Genomic DNA, 27,365 nt, shown 5'->3' with positions numbered 1-27,365 from the left:
ACATCTAGATGTATACAAAAGACTCTGATTCATTTAAACTGCACGGTCCAAAGGCTGTGTCCTGGCTCTCTCATGTCATTGGTGGTTCAGCTGAACCAGCATTGAAGCAGCTCAAAATCTTGGTACCTACTTTGTCCACAGAGAAGTGAAATGCAGACAGTCTGAGCAGTGAGAGCTCCAACCTCTAAGTGCTCAGGTGGAAGTCAGTCTCTGAAGCTGACCTGATATTAGCAGAATATTCTTCCAGGCTCCTCAGCCATTTTGTCTGAAATGCCAAATCTGCTTCTAGAGGTTTTCCAGAGCTTTGCTGGTTCTTTTGATATTGCCTGCTTCCAGCTTTATGTCTAATGGCAATTATTTGTCCACCTATTCAGAATGGAATGCCAACAAATGCAGAAAGTGTTTCCAAAGCTTTCTCCCTGCAGCCACAGAAGGTCTCTGATGATGAACAGCAGCCTGTTGTTCAGTCTGGCTACAACTGAGATAATCCACTGAGAGTGACTGGCAAAGCTGGGAGTTCACTACTCTCATAAAATACCTCAAGTGCCCAGTGGAAGCAAAACTCTCTATCACAGAAGAGTCAGCAGTCACTCAGACCAATCAGAGCTCCTAGTTTCTTGAGTTCTGATCAGTAAATTCAGGTATGTAATTCAATAAGTACAGATGGATTGAGTGTCAGTACCCTTTACCACATTTAAAGTTACTATGGGATGCAAAGATTACCACATAAGCTTAGTATATGTTACCTTAAATGTTACATGCATGCAAAAAATGTCACCAACCCATCAAAGTCTGGTGTCAGATGAGGAATCCCTCAGGAGGAGTGTAATCCAGGAGGAGTGGAGAGAGGAAACTCTCCCCACATTTTATTCCTTCCAACAGAGTACATTTAATGCATCATAGTTAAAACTATGCTTATTTCAAAACTTTTTACAGAAATGGCTTCTTGAACCTCCAAAATGCCAAAATCAGTCTTTCAGAATCACTCTAAAAGAACTGCAGCTAGCATTAGATATCATTTCTTATCTCAGAAAATTATTTCAGCCCTTAACTATTTATTTTGGCCTACATTTTAGCCATAGAGAGCAGAACCTAAAGAATACAGCTGATCCTTAATACACACGTAGCAATTTAACAGTTTTACTTGATTGAGTTGGCTACCTCTACAGAAAAATATTTGCAATCACAAGGGCAACATTTCAGCAACTTGTGAAAAGGCTTTTTTTCCCAACAAAGGCTTTCCTTTAGCTGGGATGACTGACTTTGCCTTTCCTGGGCTATTAAAATTGACAGTCGTTCCCACGCAGCTTATCGTAGTTTACAAAGAAGTTAAGCAGTAAATTTTATCAGAAGAAAAATATAGCAAAGCCATACAAATGGAGCAGATAATGCACTTTTTGTTTTCTAAGGCAGCTTCGAAAAAGCCACAATCTTGAACCTCTTTTGTTGCTGAGAAATGAGAAAATACAGAGAATTCTAAGGACGTGTTGGCCAGCTGTGGACCTAGTTTGGAAACAGCCTGTTAATAAACTGTATAAAGAGACAATAACTCAATAATTAATATCAATAATTATTTCTGAAAGTAGGTTGTCACTACAGAATTAAAAGGAGGAACAATCTGTTCTATTTGAGTTTTTTTGAATGAGAAGTAAAACTGCACAGAGACCTTTTGAAAATATGTACAAATAACTCCACTGCAGTGAGATTGTCTGGGATTTGATTCAGCGCTGTTACTTGGAACTGATGACCCTGAGGTTGCTTTTAGGAGACACCCAGTTGTCTACAGATCAATGGAAAACAATCACTTCTTTTCAGCAGATTCTCCTGGCCCTGTGCTGTGTGATACAGCAAAGCCTGCCTGAAGGCTGCTTCTGAACTATGTAAGGCATCCCATTGTGCTTCACAGGCCCACATCATGCTTAGCCCTATAACCTGCACTTCTGAACACATTAAAATGCTTTTGAGTTAGTCAAAACCACATGTTAGGTGAAGACTATTCCCCAAAACTTCAAGGTCGGTTAGTCATCCTTAAGTAGAGCATGAAAAAAATGAGGCTGATGGAGGCACGTCAGTGACTACATCCTACACACATTTCCTCAGAGCCTTGAAAACATGATGCTTTGATCTTATGGCTGCCTAAGCCAAAGTTTATGAAGTTTATGATGAGTTTATGAGTTGATGACGCACCATTACGACACGAGTTTTGTTTAAAATCCTTTATTTACCAAGGAAATATGGGGAAAAAGCAAAGGGAATTTGTTTTCAAGTACACCTCACATCCAAAAACGTTGCAGCCTACTTCAGATGCTATAAAAGAAGTGTCCTGTAGGAGAATCGTATGTATTTTTGAAGGGTCGAAAAAAGAAAAGGAAGAATGGAAATAGCTTGCTTGTAGAAGGATCCTGGTGCTGGAAGATGGTGTGCAAGTGGTAAGAACCCTGTGCCCCACATAGCCCCCTGCAGCTCGCCTTAGGAAAGGAGCTCTTCCAGTTTCACACACACTTTCTTTCAGTCTCTTACCATACATGGCCTTTCTTAATCCCTGTCTATGTCTTTCACATATTAGAAAAGGATTTTCCTTCCATTAACTGATGAGAAATCTGCTGTGGAGGAGACGAGAGGAGAGGGGAGAGAGGGGAGAGCCCATACCATGTGGAACTGTCCTGAAAGCAACAGTCGGCACCATGTTAAAAAGTTACACTTCTCGGCAGGCGGCCTTGTTTGAGGGTACCAGAAACACACCCCCCTAAGAGGAAGCCACCCCATCCCTGCAGCTTTGAGGGAAATCGGCTATTTTCTCCGCAAATAGATTTAAACCGCCTTGTTTTCGCCCCGTTTCTCCCGCCGCGCCCCGCCTCGGCGCCGGGGCCAGGAGCCCGGCCGGAGCCCATGGCGTTGCACCCAGCCACCGCCCCGGGGGTGGGGAGGCACGTCCAGCGGCCTCACGGGAGTTGTAGTCGGCGGGGAGGGAGGGACGAGAGGCGCCGGAGTGCGAGCCGGAGCCCGGGCCGTCCGCTCCGCGACATGGCGGCAGCCGCGCAGGTAACGCGCGACGCGACACCCCCCTCACGCAGCCCCCGCTGAAGGAGGCGGCGGAGGGCGGCGAGGAAAGAGGCGGGGGGAGGAGAGAGGGGGAAGTAACTGCCGTAGCTTCCACTTGTTGCCGCTCGAAGGCTCGGCTCGAAGGGGAGGAGCCCCGGCGGCGACGGAATGGGGACAGGGGTTCGCCGAGGACCCCCAGAGGCGGGGCGGCCATGGCGGGTGTCCTGTGGCGGGGAGGGCGCGGGCCTGGCAGGGCCACCTCGGCTCGTGGTGCGGTCACCGGCTTGTACGCACAGACCCGGGATGGTGGCCCGTGTCCGCCTGGGCGCTGGCCCTGAGCGACGGGGAGCTGCCCAAAAGGGCTCCCCGCAGCTCCGCCGTCCCTCAGGGCCAGCGCCCGGGCGGATGGCAGCCAACGCCCAGGCTCGGTCACCTTAGATGCCATCGTTTCCACCCGCTGAGCACTCATATCAACACAGCCCTCTGTTTTCTCCCTCGGCATCCACTTGTGAAGGCAGTCCCCCGCACCCAGCAGAGTCACCCCGGGGCCTTGCTAGAAACCAGAGACGTGTCCGTGCCCTCACCCCATATAAAATGCTGACAGGCAAAATATTTGCTGCAGCCTTAATCCCGCTCGCCCTTATGTCTGCAAATCTGCAGCGGTCGGGCAGGGAGAGTTTTGCTGGCACATGGGGCCGTTGGGTCTGTCTCCAGAGCAGCTGCCGGGTTTGCAGCCGGCTCTCCTCCGGCTTACGTTGATCCCGGTAATCCAGAATGAGCAAGAGGAGGGGGTAAAAAAAAGAGGCTTTGCTGAAATTGTCGCCCGTCACCTTTGGGCTCTGGATTCTTCCCCTCGGGCAGGGGTCCTGCGGTGGTGAGTCGGGCTGTGGAGGGGCTGTGCCGTGCTTTGGAGGCTGGTGAATTGATTGCTTGCTGCAGCTGCCTGTTCCGGAGCTCAGGGCGCCGGTGTTTTCTGCCTGAGTCATTGCACCCGGCCTCCCACTGATTTTTGCCTGTGCACAAAGGTTTGATTGGTTTATGGAGCTGGTCAGCTGCAGGTCTCATGCTCCTGGTTCAGGCTCTCACTCGAAACCGAGTTACTTGTCAAATGCAAACAGAGGGAGGAGTACCAGGCCTTTGCCTCTTAAAAGCTGAAGAGTGAAAGTGGATGTTTGATTTATCCAGCTCTGGCCTTCAGGCACCCATGGAGGCAGGCTGGGATTAAACTTTCAGTGTGAAACACAGACTGTGTTTTGTCAGCAACATGGTTACATGTTTTACATTGGTGTTTTTTCTTGTTTTCGGTTCTGATATGATGCTGCAGGACATGCAGCAGAGGAGATAAACTGTCTTGTAGTAGAGCACTGTATGTTTTCCAGACTTTGTTGTGTAGAAGACAATTTCCTGAAGGCTTCCAATGATCCTCGTGGGAGTGTTTGAATTTAAAATATGTTCCACATGCTCCAAACAGCCCTTTCCAAACACTGACTGCAGTTAAAGATTTGTATCCAAGATACTGTGATGGAAAACAAGTGATTGTTGTGTGTTTCACTACTTCCCAAGAACTAGTTAGTTAGTTACAGAGCCTGATGTTAATATACAAAGGAGACTGATTTTCATACACAAAGGAGTCTCGTGTACACTGAATAAGAGTGTATTGTATTTGCAGTCCCTCTCCACTGCTGGAGTGCTACATAAAAGGAATGGAAATTCATACTAACATCCTGAGGGCCAGAGTCTGCTTAATGGGGGATCAAGATCTAGCAGAATGACTAGGGAGAGAAATCTATTCAAAATGTAGAGAGAAGTGTGTGTAAAATAGCAGAAATTGTCTGAAGGAGTCAAGGAAAAATAGTGCTGGTTTTGACTCAGATTGCTGTTTGTTTTTCTTAGGCAATCACATTGGCAGTTACCCAATTGTCACAAGGCACTGACCCTTCTACTATTTTTTAGGTGTCGTTGAGATTATTAAACCAAAGGGAACTATAAGAAACCCATGTGTTACATTTTAGGGGTTTTATTTATTTATCTTACTCTGCCTTTGTTTCTGTTTGGTTTCACCAGTGCCAAGAAACATTTTTTTAGCAGTTTGTATTTAGTTTGTTTCTTTTCCGTGTCTTCCTGTGATAATATTTGTCCTGGGAGTGGTATTTGTTTTTCTCCAAAATGCCATATTACTATTAATTGAAATGCTTTGCCTGAATGTATTGAGAAGAGGAAGGCTTTATGTTTAGTGGCACTGGAAAAGGAGCAGAACTTTCTCTGTTCAGCTTCTCAGTGTCAGTGCTTGGAACAGAGCTAGGAAACTGTCGCTGCAGAGGGCCTTGGCTTGTACACCCTTCCCTTTGACTTGATGTCTTTGTCCATTGCAGTACTCTTTGGTTGCTGATGGTGTAGTGATCTCAGCAAAGATATTTATAGACAGTTAAACCTGAGTGTGTCCACTATGACCTTCACTTTACTGCTGGGTATGAGGACAGGCACAGGAAAGGCCTTGCTACTGCCACAAGCCAACTTCAGATCTGAAAGCGAATGGGTTGGATCAGGATATCCCTGAATAACAGCTGCCGCCAAGCCTGCCTCTTCTGTCAGCCTCTCTGTTCCCAGCCAGCTCAGCGGCCACACTCACACAGGCCTCTCTTCCAGAGCCTTTTAAACCTTTGTAGCTCTGGGATTCCTCCTTCCCCTCAAAATGGTGACCTTCACTGGGAAACCCACGAAAAGAGGAAGAGAGGAGACACTCCGTGACTTCTGCTACAGGGGAAAGAAAACAACAGTTGCCTGCTGTTGGCTCTGTGGTAGCATGATTCCCGCAGAGGCCTGTCAGTTTGGGGTGTCTCAGTGTGGTTTTTGCTCAATGTGCTTGCCTCACCTCCTATTTCATCTACGTGTGTGTGGCCAAAAGCTGTAATTTTCAGTGTTGCTTGTTGTGAGTTCGCTGAGAACCACATCTAGGCCAGGAGCTGCCCTAGGGAGCTGCTGCTGCCCTTGGCTGGATAGAGGGCAGGTGGAGTGCAACAGATGAGCAAATCTCAACCCCCACTCACGAGACATCCCAAAACCATTAGATGGAGGCAGTACTTCAGAAACCTCAGCTTGGAGGGACAGTGTGGAACGGTAGATACAGAGGTAAAAAATCCTGCTAAAGGAGGCCCCTGTTCAGAGTTAGGTTTTAATGGTTGTTGCTTTTAACTACCCCAAAGTCTCAGAGGTGGCTGAGGTGCTCCAAGTTTACTGAGGAAGGCTTGGAGGCCAACTTTGGAGACCTGAAAAACATGAGGTATTTTGAAGACTCTAAACTTGTACAATGAGTTGAATGTTATGAATCACCAATGCTCCTTTGCAGCCAGAAGTCCTCTAGTGTATCTTTTTCTGTAGGTATCTCTAAGGTGCTCCTCAGTGGCATCTGAGCATCAGGTACCTGGCTTGAGGAATGTGTAAGAGACTGAGATAGTTGGGTGAGTTATGGGGAGGAAGAGCAGGTCCTGTGGCAGGAGAGACACAGGGAGAATGGCTTGGAAGAATGAGAGTGCGAAGAAGGCGGAAAAAGCCTTTTCACTTTGAATGAAACCTATTGTTTGAATTATACAGGCATTGAGGCAGTGGGGGTACCTTTCCCCAGGGGAAGTGGAATAGGATTAATGCAGAAGCAAGTCTCTGGGAGAGTTATGGGTAGGTTAATTCACAGATGTTAATAAACACAGTGTAGCATTCCTGATATGAGGCAAGGTCTGGTGTGTCCTAAGGAAAAGAGACAGATGAGTTTGGTAAAAGTGATACTAGTGCAATTCCTGTTATCAGAAGAGCACTCTTCTCCTTGTGAACTAATTGCTTCCTCAGACAACTTCTGTCATCAAGAGCCAGGGCTGAGACAGAGTTGTCTTTGTGAGACGTTTACAGGCTCAGCCCTGCGTTATTGTTTGCAAAAAGTGGTCATTTGAGTTCATGTTGTTCGGCAGTTCTTGATGTGGGGAATATCAGAGACAAAGCACTGCGTTCTCCAATCAGAAACCTGTGTCCCTGGTGGAACACATCTGTCCTGTTTGGCAAAGTTCAGTGTACTGTTTTTGAGGGGTTTAAGTCAGGTCCTAGAAAGGAGGTTCGGTTCGGCAGGTGCATCATTAAAAACAGTTGTCAGAGTTGCCAGCTTTCCCCACTCAGGGTTAAAAATTAACTCTGCCTCGTGGAGTTCTGATCATGTATACTCATGTCTTTAGCTTCGTTTTGATCTCTAAAGCAAGGTTTGTGTGTATGAGCACGTGGGAAGTCCAGCACAGGTTTGCAGTGTGGTCTCCCGTTTGAAGTACTGAAAGTAAGAAAAGAATATCCCTTCCTAAATGTATTTTTATAATTGAAATGCAAAGGTTTGTTGGTGTAGAAAATGAAGAGGGAAGATTCATTTAGCAAGAAAATTTCACTTCTTAGAAGGAACCAAGCTGTGAAACTCAGAATAGAAACCTTAGCTGACATTCAGGCTGTGCCTGCCTTTTGGTTTTAGTCATCCTACTTTGTGTGTTTTTATCAGTCTTTGTAATGCAGCGTTAAAGCACAAAGGGTTGAGCTGCCCTCTAAAAGCATGTGTGTGTGCACACATGTGTGGGACTCACACTGTTTTTTTCTGTGGTCCACCCTTATTTCCAGCTATTTCCAGTTCCTTAGCTTTTAGCTGTAGGGATGTGCAGCTTTCTGTAACTGCATGGTACAAAATGAGAGAAGCTAACAGCACAGATGCAATAAATTCCTCTGAGGCTCTGCTTCCTGCACCAACAAAGTACAAAGTCCTTTTCCCACACAGTTAATGGAATGAAATTATTTAGCTCAGTCAGTGGTGTTACAACGCAGTGAGCAGCAGAGACTGCCTTTTCCCAGCTCTTCATTCAGATTTGCATTGTGTTCTTTTGTCAGTGTGTCTTGTAGCCAACTGTATGACCAGGTCATATTTTTTCCAAAGTGTGCCTTGCAGTTATCAGTCAGTAACTGCTTCTATGGGACAAATCACGTTCACATTACACAAGGGAATAACACAGTTAAAATTGTTGTGATTCGTGAACGCAGGGATTGGCTCAGTGTCCTGACTGGCCTGTTTCATAGAGAGTGTTAGAACAAGGTATAAATTGCCAAGTCTTTATATCCATGGAGAGAAGCTCAGCCTATGGACTTGCACATGGAGGAGTGTAATATTTGTGTCAGATTGGCCAAAATTGACTGATGAGTTAAAACAAAACCTGTTGGAGATGCAGACAAGCCTTCAGTTACACAAAGAGAAGTTCTGTGAAAATAGATTAAAAGTAGGTCATTGTAGCTACCCCACTAACCACTTTAATTACAGTAGTTAAGTTTTATTTAGTGTTTTGTATGTGTCACACTCCCCTTCAGGTAAATCTTTTCTTCTCCTGTAAGTGGGCTGTTTCCTTCCTGCGTCTTTCTTTAATCTCCAGGATATCCTCCTCTGCAAAGAAGATTGTCACCCCCACACTGCTACTTATGCCAGCAGGAGAGGGAGCAGCCACCTTCAGACATGAGCAGCACAGTCTCAGAGCTTGAGGGGAGTCTGATGACATGCCCTGTCTTGCCTCCTCTGCCATGCTCTGTGCCAGGTCCTTGGTGTGACTGCACTGATGTCATTACAGCCCTGCATTTTTCTGCAAGTTAATGCTGTCAGCCTCAGGGCAAATGCTCTTATATAAGAGGTAACGATGCCTCATCTAAAAAGCTTTTGACCCAAAGCAGGTCACTCGTGCCTGACACATGTATAATGCTATTCTCACATAGCAGACATTTACAGACATACATAATAGGATAGTAAATACTGGAGGAGAAGAGAATTGTGCTCTAAACAATCCTGGGCGAAATATTCCGTGATCAGGAAGGACTAGATCAGGTCTTTACAGGAGCTCTTCCTATTTTGAAACCTCAGGAAGCCAGTTAAGGTATGTTGTTGACTTTCTTTGTTGTAGGATGGGAGAGCTCTGGACCTTTTCTGTGGGACAGATTGTGTTTTGTAAGAATACCTCTGGAAGGACCACGGAGGAGAAAAGTACCTTTCTCCTCATCTTGCAGAGGAGAAGGCACATTCTCCTTGTGCAATAGCCCAGGTAAAAGGGCCCCTTTCACCTCTGGAAGGTGTGCATGTCTCCTGGGTGAGAGCTGGTGGTGGTGTGCACACAGGGCTTTATCTGTGAGTTCTGGGCAAGCACACTAACTTGTTCATGCTCATGGGGCTGGGGCAGCTCTAAACCACCTTAATTCTCCCCCATTAAATGTCTGCTCGGGCAGTCTGTCAGGAATTAGCACTTGACACAAGATCCCACGCTGCCACTGTTTGCCAGAGATTGCTAGTGCCCCATGTGCTACAACCCTGATGGCTGTTGCAAAACAAGGACTCAGCTCCCAACTGCTTTCACTTCCAGACTCTCTGTACATGCCTGCAGTTGGTCTCTTCACTGTTTTGCTGGCATGCCTCTTGCATAGTCTGTGTGCACCTGGAGCCTCCAATTGAACTTTGTTCTGGCCTTTGGGAAGGATGGACAGGATCAGGTTGTTGGTCCTTTGCTTTTTTCCCCCTTTTGTGAGGAAGAGCATTTGATTTGACCACACATTTTGGCTTTCCATCACCCACATTGCCCACTCTTAAGCTCCTTTCTGTAACAGTTGCCAAACTGAAGATTGATGGCTGATACTACTGTGGTGCTTAGAAAAGGAAACATTGACTGGCTGGGTTGTTATTCTTGCCTTTTTCCTTTGGTGCCCACATGCAGTAAGTTACTGGGAAGTGTGTTGCTTTGTGTAATCACTCAGTGGAATCAAGATAGGTTGATTTTAGGGTAAAAAGTCATGTTTGGAACTACAACAGGTTGGCTGGTCTATGCTATGCTGGCTTCTCTCTCTGAAGCAACACAGTTGTGCAGGGGATTTTGCAGGCCAAGGCCCTTCCCCTGGCAGCACGTGATCCATGCCACAGTTGTGTCACAGGTATTAAGAGAAACACACTACTAAGCCTACTTTCATCCTTTGCTTTGTACTCACCACCTTTCTGTCTCTCTGACTTTGTTGAGATTTGCTTTGTTTCAAAAAGAAAAGAATGTGGGATCCCATCAGGACCATTTCCAAACAATACCTTGATACACAGAGCAGAAGGCTGGTCCATTTGATTTATTCAGACACCTACTTCAGCCATGCCAGTTTAGTTTCTTTGAAAGTGAAAGAACAGGTAATAATTTGACCTAAACCTATTTGTGTTTCAGACATTTGTAAGATTTTAATATCCACTTAATTTCATTGTAGTTCAGCTTGAGTGATGTCAGAAGCACAGGAGTGTAATGGCAAGTTTGCTAAAGGTTCAGTACTTCAGATGTTGCACTTGCTTGAAAATTTGGCTGTACCATTGCAGGCAGGGTTCTGAATAACCTTTGCACAGGATGCTTGGTAAGCTCTCTGTGCAGTTTTCTATGTGGCTTTTTTTTGAATGATTGTTTGGGAGTTGAGGTCCCCAGCCATGGTTGTTTTAGTAAAGTGTTAAAGGCTTTTCATGTCTTTTATTTCATTCATTTAAATTAAGAAAAGATTTTGTACAAGTGCTTGGTATAAGTCAGCCTTGTTCTTAGCAAGGGAAGTGGTGCAAGGTATATTTATCCAGCCAGGGAGGCTGTAACAGAGCTTAATATAAAGTGGTGTCCTATTACATGTGTTGAGAACAGTGGGTTCTTAGGAGAGGATGGGAGATGTTTCTCATGCTGAAACCGGTCTCCAGTCCTAAATCTTTTAGTAGCTGTTTAGAGTTTAAAATATGCTCCAATGCCAGAAAATCAACATGTATCATTTTTGACTTCTTGGCCCTGGCCTAGTCTGTGTCTTGAAAGTCTCCCTGCAAAGGTATTGTATCTTTTTTTACTCTGTAGCCTGCAGGGAAGATCTGGCAGAAGGGTTTGGGAGGGAAAGTCCCGTGTCATTAGAGCTTCCCTCAGGGTCACAAGATGAGTTGCACTAAATGCCAGCCTGAGCTGGACTGTGAGACTGCAGTGAGGGAAAACTGCTCTCTGAGGTTTGCTCAGTATTTTTGAAAGATATAACTGAAGAAATAACTGAAATAGAAAGTGTAATCTAGAAGGAAATATACAGGAGGTTCCTGGAAAAGGATTGGCTTAAGGGAAATCTGTTAGCAAACAGGGTCTAAAATGTTAGTCACCTCTCTTCTGCTCATTTGCAGTGATAAAGATTTTAATGCCATTTTTTGCTTTTACAGAATTTTAGGTGTCACAGAGAGGAATAATCTTCATCAGCCTGATGGTCATCAAGGATCTGAACTCTGCTGGTTTTATCTAGATGGATGAAAAGGTTAACAGCCCAGAGAGGTTTTCAAGATGGCAGCAAGTAGTGGCGAAAGCCAGCTGCAGCGGATTATCAGGGACTTGCAAGGTACAGTGCCATGCTGACCAATTCATTCTGTAGGCTGGGCTGCATCCCCTGTGTTTTAGACAAAATACAGCTACTCTCTGTTCAGTTCTGTAAGACTTCTGTGCAGCAAATGTAGTGACATCACTCAAGGTGTGTGACATGCTCAACAGAGACGTGACGGGTGGGTTTTGTGAGAGATGTGCTGTGCCTTCTGCAGGATCCTAAGTTCATAAATCCTGCAAAATTAAAAACACAAGATGAGAAATACACTTTACAATTAAAATGTGTCTGTAGGGTGTGCCTTGTGAGCTAGGACTTTGTTGGAATGAATAGAGCTATGTTGTCACAAAGCCTGATTCTTAGGCCCTCTTGATGGGAAGCTCGAGTGGAATTGCTGCTAATGTGGGAAGGGGAAAAAAAACACAGGAGACAAACAAACTGGGGATGGAGACCCCGATGAAGAGTGCTGGAGAGCTGGGTGTGCTGTTGTTGCTGCAGTGGAGCACACTTTCTGTGCAGCTAACTTGTTCTTTGCTAGCAGTAGCCCATCTCATTTTCCACGGCCCTGTTGCAGGCAAAATTGGCAGCAGATTCGTAACCGTTTTCCTGTTCTGTCTCTGTCCTAATCAGCTGCCTACACCAACATACAGATATTTTCCCTTTTATTAAAGACAAGGTATGATATACACTACAGCTGGGAATCTAGATCTTCCTGTAAGATAAAAAAAGAGATCTACATGCCTGTTAACAAGAAGAGATTTTAATTTGCAAAGGGAATCAAGTGGGACTGAGAGCTAAGGCTCACTGAGGCACCTGAGAGAAGTACAAAATCAAGTGGAAAACAAGCTCAAAATCAGTCATTTCTGATGCTGAATATGTCCCTTTGGGGACAGAATGTCCTGGGAAGCAACAGAGTTTGCTTTGACTTGAGATTTCCTCACCCATTATGGGTGTGGGTTTTAAGGCAGAAGGGTTGGCATGTGCTTACTTTTATGTAGATTGTTTTTCCTGTTTGTGTTTGTAACCAGCACAAGCTGAACCTTCCTGAATAAAGCATGGAGAAGATAAATGTGCTCACTGAATGACTGTTCTCGTTTTACTGATCCCTTTTGTCCTTTCTAATCAGAATTCTCTTTGTCCTGTGGCAATACCTTAACATGCATGAGACAGCAAAAAGTTATTTCTCTTTCCTCTGATGAGGAACCAGTTAGCATTTGTCTGTTCCAGTTTTTACTAAGTGGCAGAGGGAGGTTTTGCTTTTGTTGAAAGGAAGAAGTAGCCTGTACAACAGATTGACATAACTTAAGCTCTGTTGAAGTCTCTGTTAAGTCGTTGCTAAACCACCCTCTATCATCTTCAGTAAGTTGTGGAGAACAGGAGAGGTGCCTTAGGGCTGGAGGAGAGCAAATGTCACTCCAGTCTTCAAAAAGGGTAAGAAGGAGGAGCCAGGTTACTACAGACCTCACCTCCATCCCTGGAAAGGTGATGGAACAACTTACCCTGGGTGCTGTCTCCAGGCATTTAAAGGACAAGAGGGTCATTGGGAGCAGTCAACATGGCTTTACCAAAGGGAAGCCAACCTGAGAGCCCTTTATGAAGATGTAACCAGGTGGATAGATGGTGGCAGTGCAGTGGATGTGGTTTATCTTGATTTCAGTAAAGCATTTGACACAATCTCCCACAGCATCCTGGCAGCAAAACTGAGAAAGTGTGGGCTGGATGATCAGATAGTGAGGTGGATCGTGAACTGGTTGAAGGGAAGAAGATAGAGAGTGGTGATCCATGGGGCAGGGTCTAGTTGAAGGCCTGTGTCTAGCAGAGTCCCTCAGGGGTTAGTGCTGGGACAGTACTATTCAATATAGTCATTAATGACCTTGCTGAGGGAACAGAGGCACTGTCAGTGAGTTTGCTGATGATACTAAACTGGAGGGAATGGCTGACACACCAGAAGGCTGTGCTGCCATTCAGTGAGACCTGGACAGGCTGGAGAGTTGGGCAGGGAGAAATCTAATGAAGCTCAACAAGGGCAAGTGTAGAGTCTTGCATCTGGGAAAGAAAAACACCATGTACCAGTACAGGTTGGGGAATGAACTCTTAGAGAGCAGTGTAAGGGAAAGGAACCTGGGGGTCCTGGTAGGCAGCAGGATGAGCATGAGCCAGCAATGTGCCCTCATGGCCAAGAAGGCCAGTGACATCCTGGGGTGTATTAGCAGGGGTGTGGGCAGTAGGTCGAGGAAGCTTCTCCTCCCCCCTCTACTCTGCCCTTGTGAGACCACATCTGGACCCCTCAGTTCCAGAAGGACAGGGAGCTGCTGGAGAGAGTTCAGCGCAGGGCCACAAAGATGATGGAGTGGAGCATCTCCGTTGTGATGAAAGGCTGAGAGAGCTGGGGCTCTTCAGCTTGGAGAAGAGGAGACTGAGGGGCCACCTCATTAATGTTTACAAACATGTAAAGGGTGGGTGTCAGGAGGATGGAGCCAGGCTGTTCAGTGATGACCAATGATAGGCCAAGGGGCAACGGGTATAAACTGGAACACGAGAGGTTCCAAAGAAACACAAGGAAGATTTTCTTCCCTGTTGAGGTGAGGGAGCACTGGCAGGGGCTGCCCAGATGGGTTGTGGAGTCTCCTTATCTGGAGACATTCAAACCCACCTGGAAAAGTTCCTGTGTGCCCTACTCCAGGTGGTCCTGCTCTGGCAGGGAGGTTGCACTGGGTGAGCTTTCAAGGTCCCTTCCAACCCTTAGGATTCTGGTTTTTTATAAGTAGTAAATTGTAAGCATATCAATAAGTTTATTGCACTGTCACTAAGACATTTTGACTGAAAGGAGCTGAATACACATGCATAACATCCAGACAGAGACCTCATTTATTTAGTAGTCTATGGATTCACACTATATCTCTCTTGCATTAATTAAGCATTTTGATGTCTTGTTTTAAAGATGCTGTGACTGAATTAAGTAAAGAATTTAAAGAAGGAGGGGAACCAATCACAGATGACAGTGTCAACTTGCAGAAGTTCTCCTACAAGCTTGAGTACCTTCTACAGGTAAAAAGTGCTGTGTGCCATTTATAATCCATCGTCAAAGCTAGGCATTCACTGCTTTATGTGGGGTTACACTCCAGTAATGAGGAATATTCAATGGAGTCTCTCCTTTTTGCTTTCCAGTAATTGGACTGAGATGTGTACTGCTTATTGTACTTAGTGAAAGTAAATAAATGTAATCAAAAGGCAGTGCTGACAGTTTGATTGAAGGCTCTAAGACCTGTTTTTAATCTATCTGAAAGATTTGAGCTTGGTTTTAAAGCAATATTCTGCTAACTCATCTTGGAAAAGCTGTGGTAATGAGATGCTGACCCCATTTTAATGTAAAATAAATACCAGTAAGCTGCTCACAGTGCAAATAGAGAGGTATGAGTAATTAACACAATTTTGAGTAATTTCACTTAGGAAAGACATTTTTGTTATCTATCAGGCTTAACACAAAAGGGTGATTTTTAATCTGGAATGCGGGTTTTTGTCCTCAAAATGTAAGAGGACACTGCTGACCAAACTGAGATTCAGTTTGCACAGTCTTGTGTCTACACATACTGTGATCACGTCACTAACTGCAACAAAGACATGCTAATCCAGCCTTAATCTAGGCAAGACAGTTGGAATTGGGTTGCAGAGGCTTCAGCAAAAGATGAAGAGCCCTTTGGGATTCCAGTGGTCCAAGCTGCTGTTCATATACTCTCTTCATGGCTGCTGTGAATGTGATGTAGATGGGGCAGGTTTTTCTGGTACACAGTGTGCTGTTGCCACACTTGATTGCAGGTCTCTCAGCAGCTGGTTGTTAGTTCATTGCTCTCGAACAGCTGCTGCATCTGTTGCAAATCTTCTTTTCAGCAGTGTTGAATGGATGTCTGTATTTTAAACTAAACCCAGAACAATATTATCTGTTACTGTCTGTAAAGTGGCTTTTTTAACTGCTGGATTGCATCAGTGCATTGCAATGTCTCTTTCCTTTGTGAATACACTGTCTGAAACTGAGAGAAGTCACCAAAGCACATGTTGCTGGCAGAGGAACAGAATTCCCAGTGGCTGTATATATTTATATTCAAGTTTTGCTCATTGATTCTTTTTTACTTGCTTCAGTTTGACCAGAAGGAAAAAACCACGTTGCTGGGGAACAGAAAAGACTACTGGGATTATTTCTGTGACTGTCTGGCAAAAGTCAAAGGAGCTAATGATGGAATCCGCTTTGTCAAATCTATTACAGAGGTAAGTATGTCAGTGAAGCACCATGATAAGTGGTTTGTGTTTTGGTATGTTTATGTTTGGGAACGTGAACTCTGGAAAGAAAGAATCAGTCAGCCATTTCAGATAACTGAGCTGGCAGACTCAGGTGCAGAAAGGAGATGACAGATGGCAGAAAAACCAGCTGGTTATTCCCCTTCATTACAGGTGGAAATCAGGAGCCAGTTTTTTAGACCTGGCTGGATAAAGCATAAAGGTTTCCAAATGTCAAGTATTTGCTCACTCAACAGTACTTGTTGACTTTCCAAGGTGGAAGCAGACAAGGAGGAAAGCATAATGGCAGTTGTTTTTTAGGAATGGTCAAACCTTTAAGAGCACAATGCCTCCTTGTCTGCTTTGCATGCAGGGCTTCTAATATTAGTGTGCATGGTATGCTAGAGAGGTGGAACAAGGAAGCAAGTTGGAAAACACTGGAAATTGTCCAGCTGTTAATTAAACAGAGGGCCGTGTCCTAGATGGCATTAGATGAGCAAGGGGTTCTGGGCCTTCCTCTTTCAAAAGATGATTACACTGATATACATCTCTAGTATGTCTTTACAGCCATACATTGCACAGGTACACTGCTACAGCCACACATTGCTCCTTAGCTACAGTGTTTGCAGTGAGAGTGGAAACACTGACAATACCAGACACTGTCTACCTCCTCAAATTGTAGCAGGGCTCTAGCAAGTGGTGGAATCATTTTTCTTCATAGTCAAATAGCCTTTGGCTGCTTGTAGCTGTGTATATGTAAATATTTTCCTCTGTTTCTCGTCATGTATATTTGTTCTGGTATATTAATGCTTAAAAAAAGCAGTGGGATTTGAATTGATAAACCAGTGGGAGTAAGGATAGGATTAGTTCACTGGTTTCCAGTGGGGTTTTTTTACTATCCTTTAGATATTCACTAAATATGTCTACTTAGAAATAACACTTGTAAACTTCTGTGCTTCTGGGAAAGGATGGCATGTCCCTGAAGAAACATTCACAGAATCACACAGAATCTCAAGGACTGGAAGGGACCTCAAAAGCTCATCCAGTGCAACTCACCTGCCAGAGCAGGACCTCCTAGAGTAGGTCACACAGGAACTCATCCAGGTGGGTTTTGAATAACTCCAGAGTAGGAGACTCAACAACCCATCTGGGCAGCCCCTTCCAGTGCTCCCTCACCTGAACACTCACTTCTGCTCCAGTTTATACCCATTGCCTCTTGTCCTATCACTGGACATCACTGAGAAGAGCCTTACTCCATCCTGCTGACGCTCACCCTTTATGTATTTGTAAACACAAATGAGGTCACCCCTCAGTCTCCTCTTCTCCAAGCTGCAGAGCCCCAGCTCCCTCAGCCTTTCATCAGATGCTCCACTCTCCGTCATCTTTGTGGCCCTGTGCTGAACTCTCTCCAGCAGCTCCCTGTCCCTTCTTGAACTGGGGGGCCCAGATATGGTCTCATGAGGGCAGAGTAGTGGAGGAGGACAAGCTGTCTCAGCCTACTGACCACCTACAGGAGGAATGAGGATGAAAACCGGTTGTCAGGTTAAATTTGCTGTTTCTGGGTTGGTTAGCCTTTGGGGACCATGTTATTTCAAACCTTGTGTCCTATAGAATTCAAACCAAAAAGTACAAACATGTTGCTTCCTTTGCTCCACATTTCATCATTTTATTTATAAAGAACATTTTAGTTTGTAGTGGGTTGCTGAGATAAACAAGGAACCTGTGTCTTACTGTATGGAAACTGAGAGTTAAGATATTGCTCTCATTTTACCACAGTGAAATACTGATCAAAAGGAGAGAAAGATTGTGTAGCCTTTGAACCTTCTTTCAACACTAACTTTTCAAGCAAGATTTAGGGTAACCTGCTGACTTGACCTTCAATCCCTCTAATATTTTCCTTGGCCTCTGTTTTTAAGTTGTGAATATAATCAGTTTGTTAGAGGGACGAGCAGTTCAGCCAGGAGCATGTCTGACTGACCAGAAATCCTTTTCATGGCTTTCATTTGCCATCCCTAAACTGATTACTGATTTTGATGGAAAGGAGACTGATCAGGGTTTCATTGTTTTGCAGGACAGCACACAGCTCACATGCAAAAGGCAAACATCAATCCCCCAAGTGAGAAGCCATAACAAAATTCATTGCTGAGTTTTGTGATTCCTCCTTATGTTGATTTAACAGCTGCCTCTGTAAGAAGGTCCATTATTTCAGTCATGCAGCTGCTCTTGCTCTGAAGAATTAGAGTTTTATCAATGCAGTGGCTAAGTGTTCAGAAAGGCTTTTTTGCATCATCTGGGGTTACTGTGTCCATGGGGATGCATGCTTTGTGTATGTGTACGTCTTTGTTCTATGACTGAGTCTGCCCTAAACCTCTTCCAGCTGTGGCCAGACACATCTTAAGTAACCTAAGCCATCACTCCTGGGTTTGTTGGACACATTGAGATTTTGCCTTCTATTGGAAATTGCCCTCAGCACAGTCTGTGCTCATTTACTCAGTATTTTAGATGATTCATTGGTCTTGTGATCATAGAATCATTGTAAGGTAGAGCATAAACAGTTTTCTATATAAATTAGTAATTCAAAAAGGATTCCACCCAATGACAGTGTTGGGTGAAGATATCTATCAGTGACAATTCTTAGTACTTCTTTACAACTAGTGGCTTATTGTTGATCTTTTATGTCAGTGTGTAGACTTCTGTCCTGTCTGAATGACAGAGCCCAGAGGGTGGTGATCAATGGCACAGAGTCGAGTTGGAGGCCTGTGGCCAGTGGAGTTCCACAGGGATCGGTTCTGGGGCCAGTCTTGTTCAACATCAATCATCTGGATGAGGGCACAGAGTGTACCCTCAGCAAGTTCCCCGATGGCACCAAACTGGGAGCACTGGCTGATTCCCCAGAGGCTGTGCTGCCATTCAGCGGGATCTCGACCGGCTGGAGAGTTGGGCAGAGAGGAACCTCATGAGGTTCAACAAGGACAAGTGCAGAGTCCTGCAGCTGGGAAGGAACAACCCCATGCACCAGTACAGGCTGGGGGTCGAACTGCTGGAGAGCAGCTCTGCAGAGAGAGACCTGGGGGTGCTGGTTGATAATAAACTGACCATGAGCCAGCAATGTGCCCTCGTGGCCAAGAAGGCCAATGGCAGCCTGGGATGCATCAGGAAGAGTGTGGGCAGAAGGTCCAGGGAGATTCTTCTCTCCCTCTACTCTGCCCTGGTGAGGCCTCATCTGGAGTCCTGTGTCCAGTTCTGGGCTCCTCAGCTCAAGAGGGACAGGGAACTGCTGGAGAGAGTCCAGTGCAGGGCCACCAAGATGATCAGGGGACTGGAGCATCTTCCTCATGAGGAAAGGCTGCGGGAACTGGGGCTGTTTAGTCTGGAGAAGAGGAGACTGAGGGGGCATCTCATTCATATTTATAAATATCTCAATGGTGGGTGTCAGGAGGTTGGGGCAGCACTTTTTTGCGTTGTATCTGTAGTGACAGGACAAGGGGTAATGGAAAGAAGTTGGAACAAAAAAGTTCCATTTAAACTTAAGGAGAAACTCTTTCACTGTGAGGTGAGGGAGCCCTGGCACAGGCTGCCCAGGGAGGGTGTGGAGGCTTCTCTGGAGGTTTCCAAAACCTGCCTGAACACGTTCCTGTGTGACCTGATCTAGGTGGGACCTGCTTTGGCTGAGGGGTTGGACTGGATGATCTCTAAAGGTCCCCACCAAGCTCTATGTTTCTATGTTTACATCATTACAGATGGTGTTTAGAATTCTCTTTTCTTGTGATTTGTCCCTTCCAGCTACGAACATCTCTTGGAAAAGGAAGAGCATTTCTTCGTTACTCCCTGGTTCACCAAAGGCTAGCAGACACCTTGCAGCAATGTTTTATGAACACCAAGGTGACCAGGTGAATTGCAAAGTACCTTGTTAGCTAATGGTTGTCTGCTCAGTGCGATCAAGCAACATCACCTAGTAGCTATTGAAAGAAATTGAAACCCTTCCAAATGGTTGGCTCCAAGAACTGGTAATAGGATAGAAAGGATAATAGACCTTTTGGCCTGGGTCACTGGTTCATACCTATCTTAAGCTGGTAAAGGTTGAAAGTCATTGCAGCTAAATATGTGTGGAGTGGGTGGTGCTGATGCCTCTATGTGCTGGTTTCAGTGGTGACATTTTTATAAGCATTGAAGGTGCTGGGTTTGATCTTCTCTGCTGTACATCATGAAGGAGGATTAATTTGGATGTGTTGCACAGAGCCCCAGAAAGCTTTGTCAGGTATCTCTGGACTGTCACACAGAGAAACAGCTTGCCTCTGGCCAAGGAACACCAAAGATCTTGGTTTTCTTCCTTGTAGTTGGTTGGATGGGCAGTGATAGGGCTTTTAGAAAAAGCTAACTGTTTGCACAGTCTGTTTAACTCTAGTTACTGCTTTCTGTCCCTCTTTTTTGATGTATTAAATGTGCACTTTAGGTATTTCCTGTGTGATTATCCAGGATATAGAAAATGTGGTATCTTGCCAGTGTTTTGCCCACACACTAGAGCAAAAAATACTTTGTGAAGGAGCTCCTTGAAGAATATTTCTGTGCAATTCATTGAAGCTGTTTGATTTCCGAGGGGTGGGATGTTGTTTGGTGGGTCTGGTTGTTTTCAGCTTGTATTTAGAGTAGTCTTAATTTTTCTGGGGTGAATAGTGATGAGGGGGAGGGCAAGTGAAACTACATCTTCTTTTTTACTTGTGAAGGAGTATTATAGGGGTTTTTTGTTTGTTTTCAAGTGACTGGTACTATGCAAGAAGCCCATTTCTGAATTCCAAAATGAGTTCTGACATTGTGGGTCAACTCTATGAGCTCACTGACATCCAGTTTGACTTGGCATCAAGAGGCTATGATTTAGATGCTGCTTGGCCAGCATTTGCCAGGTAAGATGGAAGCACTTTGTCATTTTGTATTAACAGGGCTATGAAATACCTAACTGCTACAGCATCTGTAAAAGCTTCTGCTTTTGAGTGTAGGAATACTTGTGTCAGAGTGGGCCTATACTTTTTCCATGTAATTAGTCTGTGACCCAACTGCCCATTTTTTCCTTCAATAAACTCTATACCAGAGATCAGAGTTGATGCCTTGTAATGAAGTATTTCGAGTAACTGCAGTTGAGGCCCAAATCCCAAGCTATTTTCATCTTCACATGCACAAGAAGAAACATCCTTAGCTCCCTCTGTTTTGATAGCTGAGCTACCCAGTGACTGAACAGCCTAGCAACCTGCTTCACTTGCAGCAATGGTAGAGCTGGCAACACCCAGTCACCACAGCCTGATCTCACCTCAAAACAGGGAGTAACAAAACCCACTGGGTCTGATGCAGATCCATTTCTATCCGTGGGAGTTTCCCAGTGCTGCAGACTGCCACCAGCTTGTTGAGCTGCCACCACACAGCAGTACAATTTCTTACAGCAGAGCTGCAGTGGTTCATGTGGATCTGGGAAGTCACAGCTACCAAGCTTCTAACCTTTTCTAAATGCCTTTGGTATCCCTGTTTTGTCTTCCATCACCTCCAGTGGTTGTTGGCCCAGACACCAGGCAGTTATATCCTTCCATATGTGGTAGTTTTAACTAGATAAATCTTACACCTAAGAGTAGAAAGACGTGTATGTATGTGATGAGACTTGTGTTATATCTTGTTTCTCCCTGTGACCAACAGGAGGACGCTGTCCTCACTTGGATCTTCAGCATACTTATGGAAGCCTCCAAGTCGCAGTTCCAGCATGAGCAGCTTAGTGAGCAATTATTTGCAGGTAAGCAAATTACAAAGCAATGTTTGTGTGGCATAGCAGATCTTTAGTGGCACAGTTCCAGAGAGCTGGGTAGTTTTACAGTGACCACAATATCACGGTACACTATAAAAAGAGTTCTTTGTTAGAAGTAAAGAGAATTGTCCAGTAGTTGGCTCAACTGAACATACAAATCTTGTAGAGGAAAAGAGAAGATATATATACAGTAGACTGCCTACAGATAGGTGTTTTCATGGATCTTTTGTGAGAACAAGCCTCTCTTCCTGTAAGTTGATATCATGTAGTCCTACAAACCCAATATACAATGCCACTGTGTGTTTAAAAACATGAGCTTGCTCTCATTTGAGCACAGCATTGAAATGCATATTGAATTTATCCTAAATGTTCTGGTTTTCCCTTCTGTTCACTTAGGCCCAAGAATTTCCCTCCAGCCCTGATGCAAATAACTCACTACATGTTGAACACCTTGAGGGCTTTGAAGAGATGCGTGTAGAACTTGACCAGGCTGAGCTGAGGCAGAGGGAGCTTCAACATCGTATTCACCAGCTGGAAGTGGAAAACCAGGAGCTCCAGGCAGCTGTGAGCCTTCAGAAAGAACAAGTACAGGTAGAAAAGGAGAAGAGCAATAACTGCAGTGAGGAGAACTCCCGGCTGACAAAGATGATCACAGAGTTACAGAAGCAGTGTGAGGTCTCGCACTCCACTCAAAGCACTGTTCATGACCTGCAGAAGTGCCTCCAGTCACTGGAACTGAATGCAGTGGAGCAGCAGAAGGAATACTCAACAAAGCTGGAGCAGCTGGTGGCCAGCAAGGAAGACTGGGCCTCAAAACTGCAGGTGTTAAATCAGGAGCTGGCGGCATCCAGAGCTTTGGTTGCTATGAAAGATCTTTGCATCGATGAGCTCAAAGCCAAACTGAGTTCCACCGAACAAAAGAACCTTAACCTCCTTGCAAAGTTTGATGCTGCCTTGGAGGAAAAGGGACAGCAAGCCACAGCCCACTGTGACTCTGCCCTACAGATACAGGCACTGTTAGAGAAGCTTCAGGAGGTGGAAAAGGAAAAGACAGATATGCAAAGACTCAGTGATGAACGTGCATCTCAGCTGAAAGCAGCAAGGGAGGAGCTGCAGCTGAAGGAAGAGGCACAGAAGGAACTGGAATCCAGATACAATCGCCTCACTGCTGACTCAAAAGAAGAGAGTGAAAAGCTGCTTGGGAGCCTGGAAACCATGGCAAAGGAAATGGATGCACTTCAGAAAGCCCTGACTCTGAAAGAGAAGGAGATGGCTGAGCTCCAGACCCAGGTAATGGAGTCGCTGGCTCAGGTGGGGTCACTGGAAAAAAATCTTGAGGAAACAAGGAAAGAAAAAGAGAAACTTGAGGAGGAGTATAGTAGCAGGGAAGGAGCACTGAAGCAGGACACTCAGTTACAAGCAGAACGACTTGAACTACAGGAGGGTCGCTTAACAAAGGTGAGTCAGACTGTGCGTAGCCTTGAGGAGCAAAACCAGAAACTCTTGTCTGAGAAGGAACATCTCAGCCAGAAGGTCAAGGAGCTGGAGGAGCAGATGAAGCAGCAAAACTCTGCAGTGAGTGAAATGGGTGAGGAAAGCAGGAAGTTGAAAGCAGAGAATGCGAATTTGCAGCAGTCCAAGAAGAAGATGGAAGGGAAGCTGAAAAATGTGGAAGCTTCTAAAGCTTCCTTGGAAGCTGAGGTGGCCAAGCTGAGAGCCTCTGAGAAACAGCTGCAGGGTGCGATAGATGATGCCCTGGTGTCAGTTGATGAAAAAGAGAAGAAGCTTCGTGCTGAGAACAGACAGTTGGATGAAGACTTGCAGAATGCCAGGAGGCAAAGCCAGATTCTGGAGGAGAGATTAGAGGCTCTGCACTCAGACTATGAAGAACTAAAGCAAAGAGAAGAGACCACCATGGAGTCCTATGCCTCACTTGAAGGGCAGCTGAAGAGTGCCAAACAGCATAGTTTACAAATGGAAAAAAGCTTGGGCACCTTGAAGGAAAGCAAAGACTGTCTCCAGTCACAGCTCACGGAAAAGGAAGTAGAACTGCAAGGCAAGGAGAGTCAATGTGAGCAGCTAAGAGCAGAAGCTGAAGGACATAGAAAGAGAGCAGAGACTCTTGAGGTAGAAAAGCTCAGTGTTGAAAAGACATGCCTTCATCAGACAACACCCATTGAATCCCTCACATCAGAAAAGGAATCGCTGGAAAAACAGCAACTACAGAAGGCAACTTCTGTGGAGCAGGAGGCAAAAGAGTTGGCCTCCAGGCTCACTATGAGTGAAGAGCAGTTGGAGATCAGCCGAGGTGAAGGGTCCAGGCTGCAGGCAGAAGTCCTGGATCTGCGAGTCAAGCTTCAGCAGGCCACTGATGAGAGAGAGCAGATGAGAGGTGAGCTGGCAATCACAGAGACTGCCTTGAGTGAGCAGAAGGCACTTGTCCAGCAGCTGAAAGAGCAAAGTGAATCACTCAACAGAAACCACGTGCAAGAACTGGTGCAATGCAAAGAAAGAGAAGAAGTGTTGAAAAAGGAGCAGGAGACAGCAGCCCATCAAAAAGCTGAGCTAGAAAACAATTTGCTGAACCTGAAGGAAGAGCTGTGCAAAGTTAAGCAGTACTTGGAAGTTGCTAAAATGGAAAATGATGAAAACAAAGATCTCCTCCACAGGACCAACACGGATATGGCTGAGCTTGGTATTCAGATTTGTACCTTGACCTCTGAGAAGGTGGAAGCAGAAGAGCAGTTAGCCCAGGCTGTAGAAATGCTGAAAGAACTGGAAGAACAGACAGCAGAGCAAGAGGAGAAGCTACAGCTTGAAATCTCTAATCTCAGACAGGAGAACAAAAGCCTGCAAGAGAAATTAGAGGAGGCTCAAACGTGTGCCGCGGCTGTCCCAGGTCTGCATTTGCAGCTGGAGACAGTAAGGAAGCAGGCACAGAGCTTCCAAGAGACCAGCCAAGAAGAGCTGTCTGCAATAAAATTTCAAATGAGCACAGAGATTCTAAATTATCAGACAAAATTCAAGGTAAATTACTGTGATTGTTATAGCTGAGGGAGCTGTGCAGAATTTCCCCTGCTTTACCATCTGCTGCAGCAATTCCTGGGTGAAGTCCTCAGGTTTGTGTTGGTCAGGCTCTGAGACTAGCAAGCAACTAGCCAAGCAACTAGCCTGAGCCTGGGCATCTGAAAATGTCTCTACACTCATGAGCTACACCTCTTTGAGGTATAATAACTCTTCAGAGTGTTTGAGAGCTGTATTGTGTGGCCATCCAAGCACAGTGTAAAGGCCACATGACATGGAAAAGTCAGTCAGTAATGGAGAAAGTGATGATTTCTTACCTTGACACCAAAGGTGGCCTCTTGTGTAACTATTCCCTCTGGTCACAGCTCTGATTTTTTTTTCCTTTTTGGTCAGAACATTGCAAGGCCTGTGCCCCATGCTTGTAACACTGATTTTGATGGGAGCAAACTTAGACTGAGACCATATGTTTTTGCAGCTGATTCCCTCCTGTACTTTCAACTGCCCAAGGCAGCAGCTGAGATCAAAGTTTTGCTTCCAGAAAGGCATGAGTCAGCACTGTGTATGTGAACCAGAACACCTTAAGGCTGAAGGTTTTATTGTCTTTGCTCTGCCAGTCTCTGATAACGTCTAAGGCTGGCAGATGAGCAGAAGCTTACACTGCTGCTGATCCAGAAACCCCATGGGTTTGAACGTAAGATCATTTATGTCTTGTTTTCACAAAGGCTTCCTAAACCTCAGTGTGATCTGGGCTGTCTCACTCTTTTGAGCCAAAGCTATTTGCACCTTTGTTGAGAACTGTACTAGCCCACAGCCAGTATCAAAGGCAGCTGTTCTGCCACTGCAGAGGGGTGTTTCCTTGTACCTATGCATTGGGCCTCTCTCTAGCTGTCTTTGTGAGCCTGGCAGTGGTGCTGCATTTATCATGGACATGGCAATAAGAACACTCGAGATTCCCAGCTGGGACTTTCATAGATGAAGAGGTGGTCACTAGAGGAATGCTAACTCCTGACTCAATCTCTCTGCTAGGCTGTCAGTGAAGAGTGTGGGAAAGTAAGAGAGCAACTTGAGGAGCAGAAGCGACAACAGCGTGCTGCAGAGGAGGAGATTGCAGAGTTACAAGTAGGTGCTTGATCTAATTAAAAGATGGAGGTGTGTGTCAGCAAGCATTAGTGTTAAAACTGAGAAGGTAGGCAGCTTTTCTGTTGACTTGCTACAAGTCTGAGAATGCCTTCAAATACAGCTGCTGCAGACAAAATACTCAGCAGCTGAAGGTTAGCCATGGAAACAGGGAGTATGAAAAGAACAGCAGCATTTTGGATTTTTCCTGCTTTGAAAGCTACTCAGGTTTTATATAAGACCTGACTATGTCTACACATCTTAAATGAGGATGCAGGGTTAAAAGGTGTCTGTGGGAGGCCCTGCATGCCCACAGGACATAGCCACGTTTGTGGATCCAACTGTTTACAGGCTGCAAGGAACACTGAATCAGAGAATTAATCTCGCTGAGAAGTAACCCAGGTGGAAAAAAGTAGGATTTTTGCGATGCACTTATGAAATAATTGTATTGGGAGGGTTGTACTGAGGTGCAAGCAATCCAGAAAGAAGAAAATTGAAGTTATTGAACCTGGCCCTGCCTGCCAGCAGAAATACAGACACCTTGAGATACCATCAGGTATGTTCCCTGAGGACTGGCAGACTTCTCTGGAGAGGCTAGCTGTGAAGGAGGGTTTTGTTTCCATTGCCCTTGGTGTTCCATAAACAACATTTTCCTCATCTTAAGATTATTTTTTTCCTTTTGAAACGTTTAGATAGTGCAAAAGCTTTTAAGGCACCATCTTTTGAGAGATTTTCCTTGATAAGGAGGCAAAAGCTCAACTGACGTAGACTAATAAGAATTATAGGCTTAATCCTGTCTTGCTTTAGAGTCTATCCCTTATTCAGTGTGACAGAAGTAATCAATCACTAGTACACAACTAATTAGTGTCTGCTTATACAATAATATCTTAATTGGTGGTTCAGCTTGAACTAATTCTTTTAAAGCATTGTTTAGGTGCCTTGGTAATTGTCCAATGCATGGTAACGTGTTGGTTTTATGTGTAAGGAAATGGGAATTATTTATTTCACTAGGCTGCAAACACGAGGTTGACTAGAAAGCTGGATGAAGCAAGAGAGCAGCTGTCTGAATCAGAATCTGCTCGGCTGCAGAAGGAAGAGGAGGTGGCATCTCTGAGAGAGCACTTGGAAAGGTGAGAGCGTGGGGTTTTGGTTAGTCAAACAACGGGCCAATAGCCAAAGCGCATTGAAAATGCCCGTGGTTTGTGAGGTGGCATATGCCATGGGGGTTTTGTAGGGCAAATAGTGCATGGGCACTGGTGGGGAGTGTCAGATGAGACACTTCAGATGAGAAACATGTAAATTGCACAGCACACACGAGCGCAGGGTTTAGGTTGGTTGTGCTGTTAATTTAGCTGATGACGTAAACTCTTCTGAATGTCTTCCTGTATGAAACTGCAAGGCGTTTCGTAACCCTCTTTTACCTTCTAGGTTAGTCACACAGTTAAACCACCTATATTGGTGCTTTTGTTCTTTGATAAGGAATGGAAAATTTGCACAGTCTAACCCACTGAATTCAGATAAATTGGCTGGGTGAGTTCAGCCCAGCTCAGCCCTTTGTGTTGTGTTGCTGTAGCATTTTTGATCTGTTGTTAGGACTCACAAGTGCTGAAATGACCGTATCATCAAGCCAAGGCTTATAGTCTTGGAAGCTTCTAGGGACACTTCTTTCTACTGACTGTGAAATAAACTCAGGTTTCTTAACCTGAAAGTGTCTTAATACTGCTCTCCCTGG

General features: G+C 45.1%; 1 protein-coding gene across 5 annotated transcripts in view; it reads left to right on the top strand.

The window, feature by feature from the left end:
• The first annotated feature begins 2,960 nt into the window (after positions 1–2,960).
• FYCO1 (FYVE and coiled-coil domain autophagy adaptor 1) overlaps positions 2,961–27,365 on the top strand; it is a 49,036-nt gene continuing 24,631 nt past the window's right edge. For 2 of the 5 annotated variants that reach the window (XM_061996707.1, XM_061996709.1), the window contains exons 1-10: positions 2,961–3,042; positions 11,285–11,457; positions 14,378–14,484; positions 15,574–15,699; positions 19,492–19,598; positions 20,466–20,609; positions 21,388–21,481; positions 21,890–24,520; positions 25,544–25,636; positions 26,645–26,763. In XM_061996707.1, the coding sequence (XP_061852691.1) occupies positions 11,403–11,457; positions 14,378–14,484; positions 15,574–15,699; positions 19,492–19,598; positions 20,466–20,609; positions 21,388–21,481; positions 21,890–24,520; positions 25,544–25,636; positions 26,645–26,763 (3,476 nt within the window). In that variant the 5' untranslated portion in view covers positions 2,961–3,042; positions 11,285–11,402. The remainder of the gene's footprint in view (positions 3,043–11,284; positions 11,458–14,377; positions 14,485–15,573; positions 15,700–19,491; positions 19,599–20,465; positions 20,610–21,387; positions 21,482–21,889; positions 24,521–25,543; positions 25,637–26,644; positions 26,764–27,365) is intronic. The other 3 variants (XM_061996711.1, XM_061996710.1, XM_061996708.1) reach the window with 3 other exon arrangements.

This window comes from Colius striatus, chromosome 5, assembly GCF_028858725.1.
Source record: "Colius striatus isolate bColStr4 chromosome 5, bColStr4.1.hap1, whole genome shotgun sequence".
Classification (NCBI taxonomy): Eukaryota; Metazoa; Chordata; class Aves; order Coliiformes; family Coliidae; genus Colius; species Colius striatus.
Note: the sequence above shows the minus strand (reverse complement) of the source record. Positions and strands in the feature narration are given on the sequence as shown.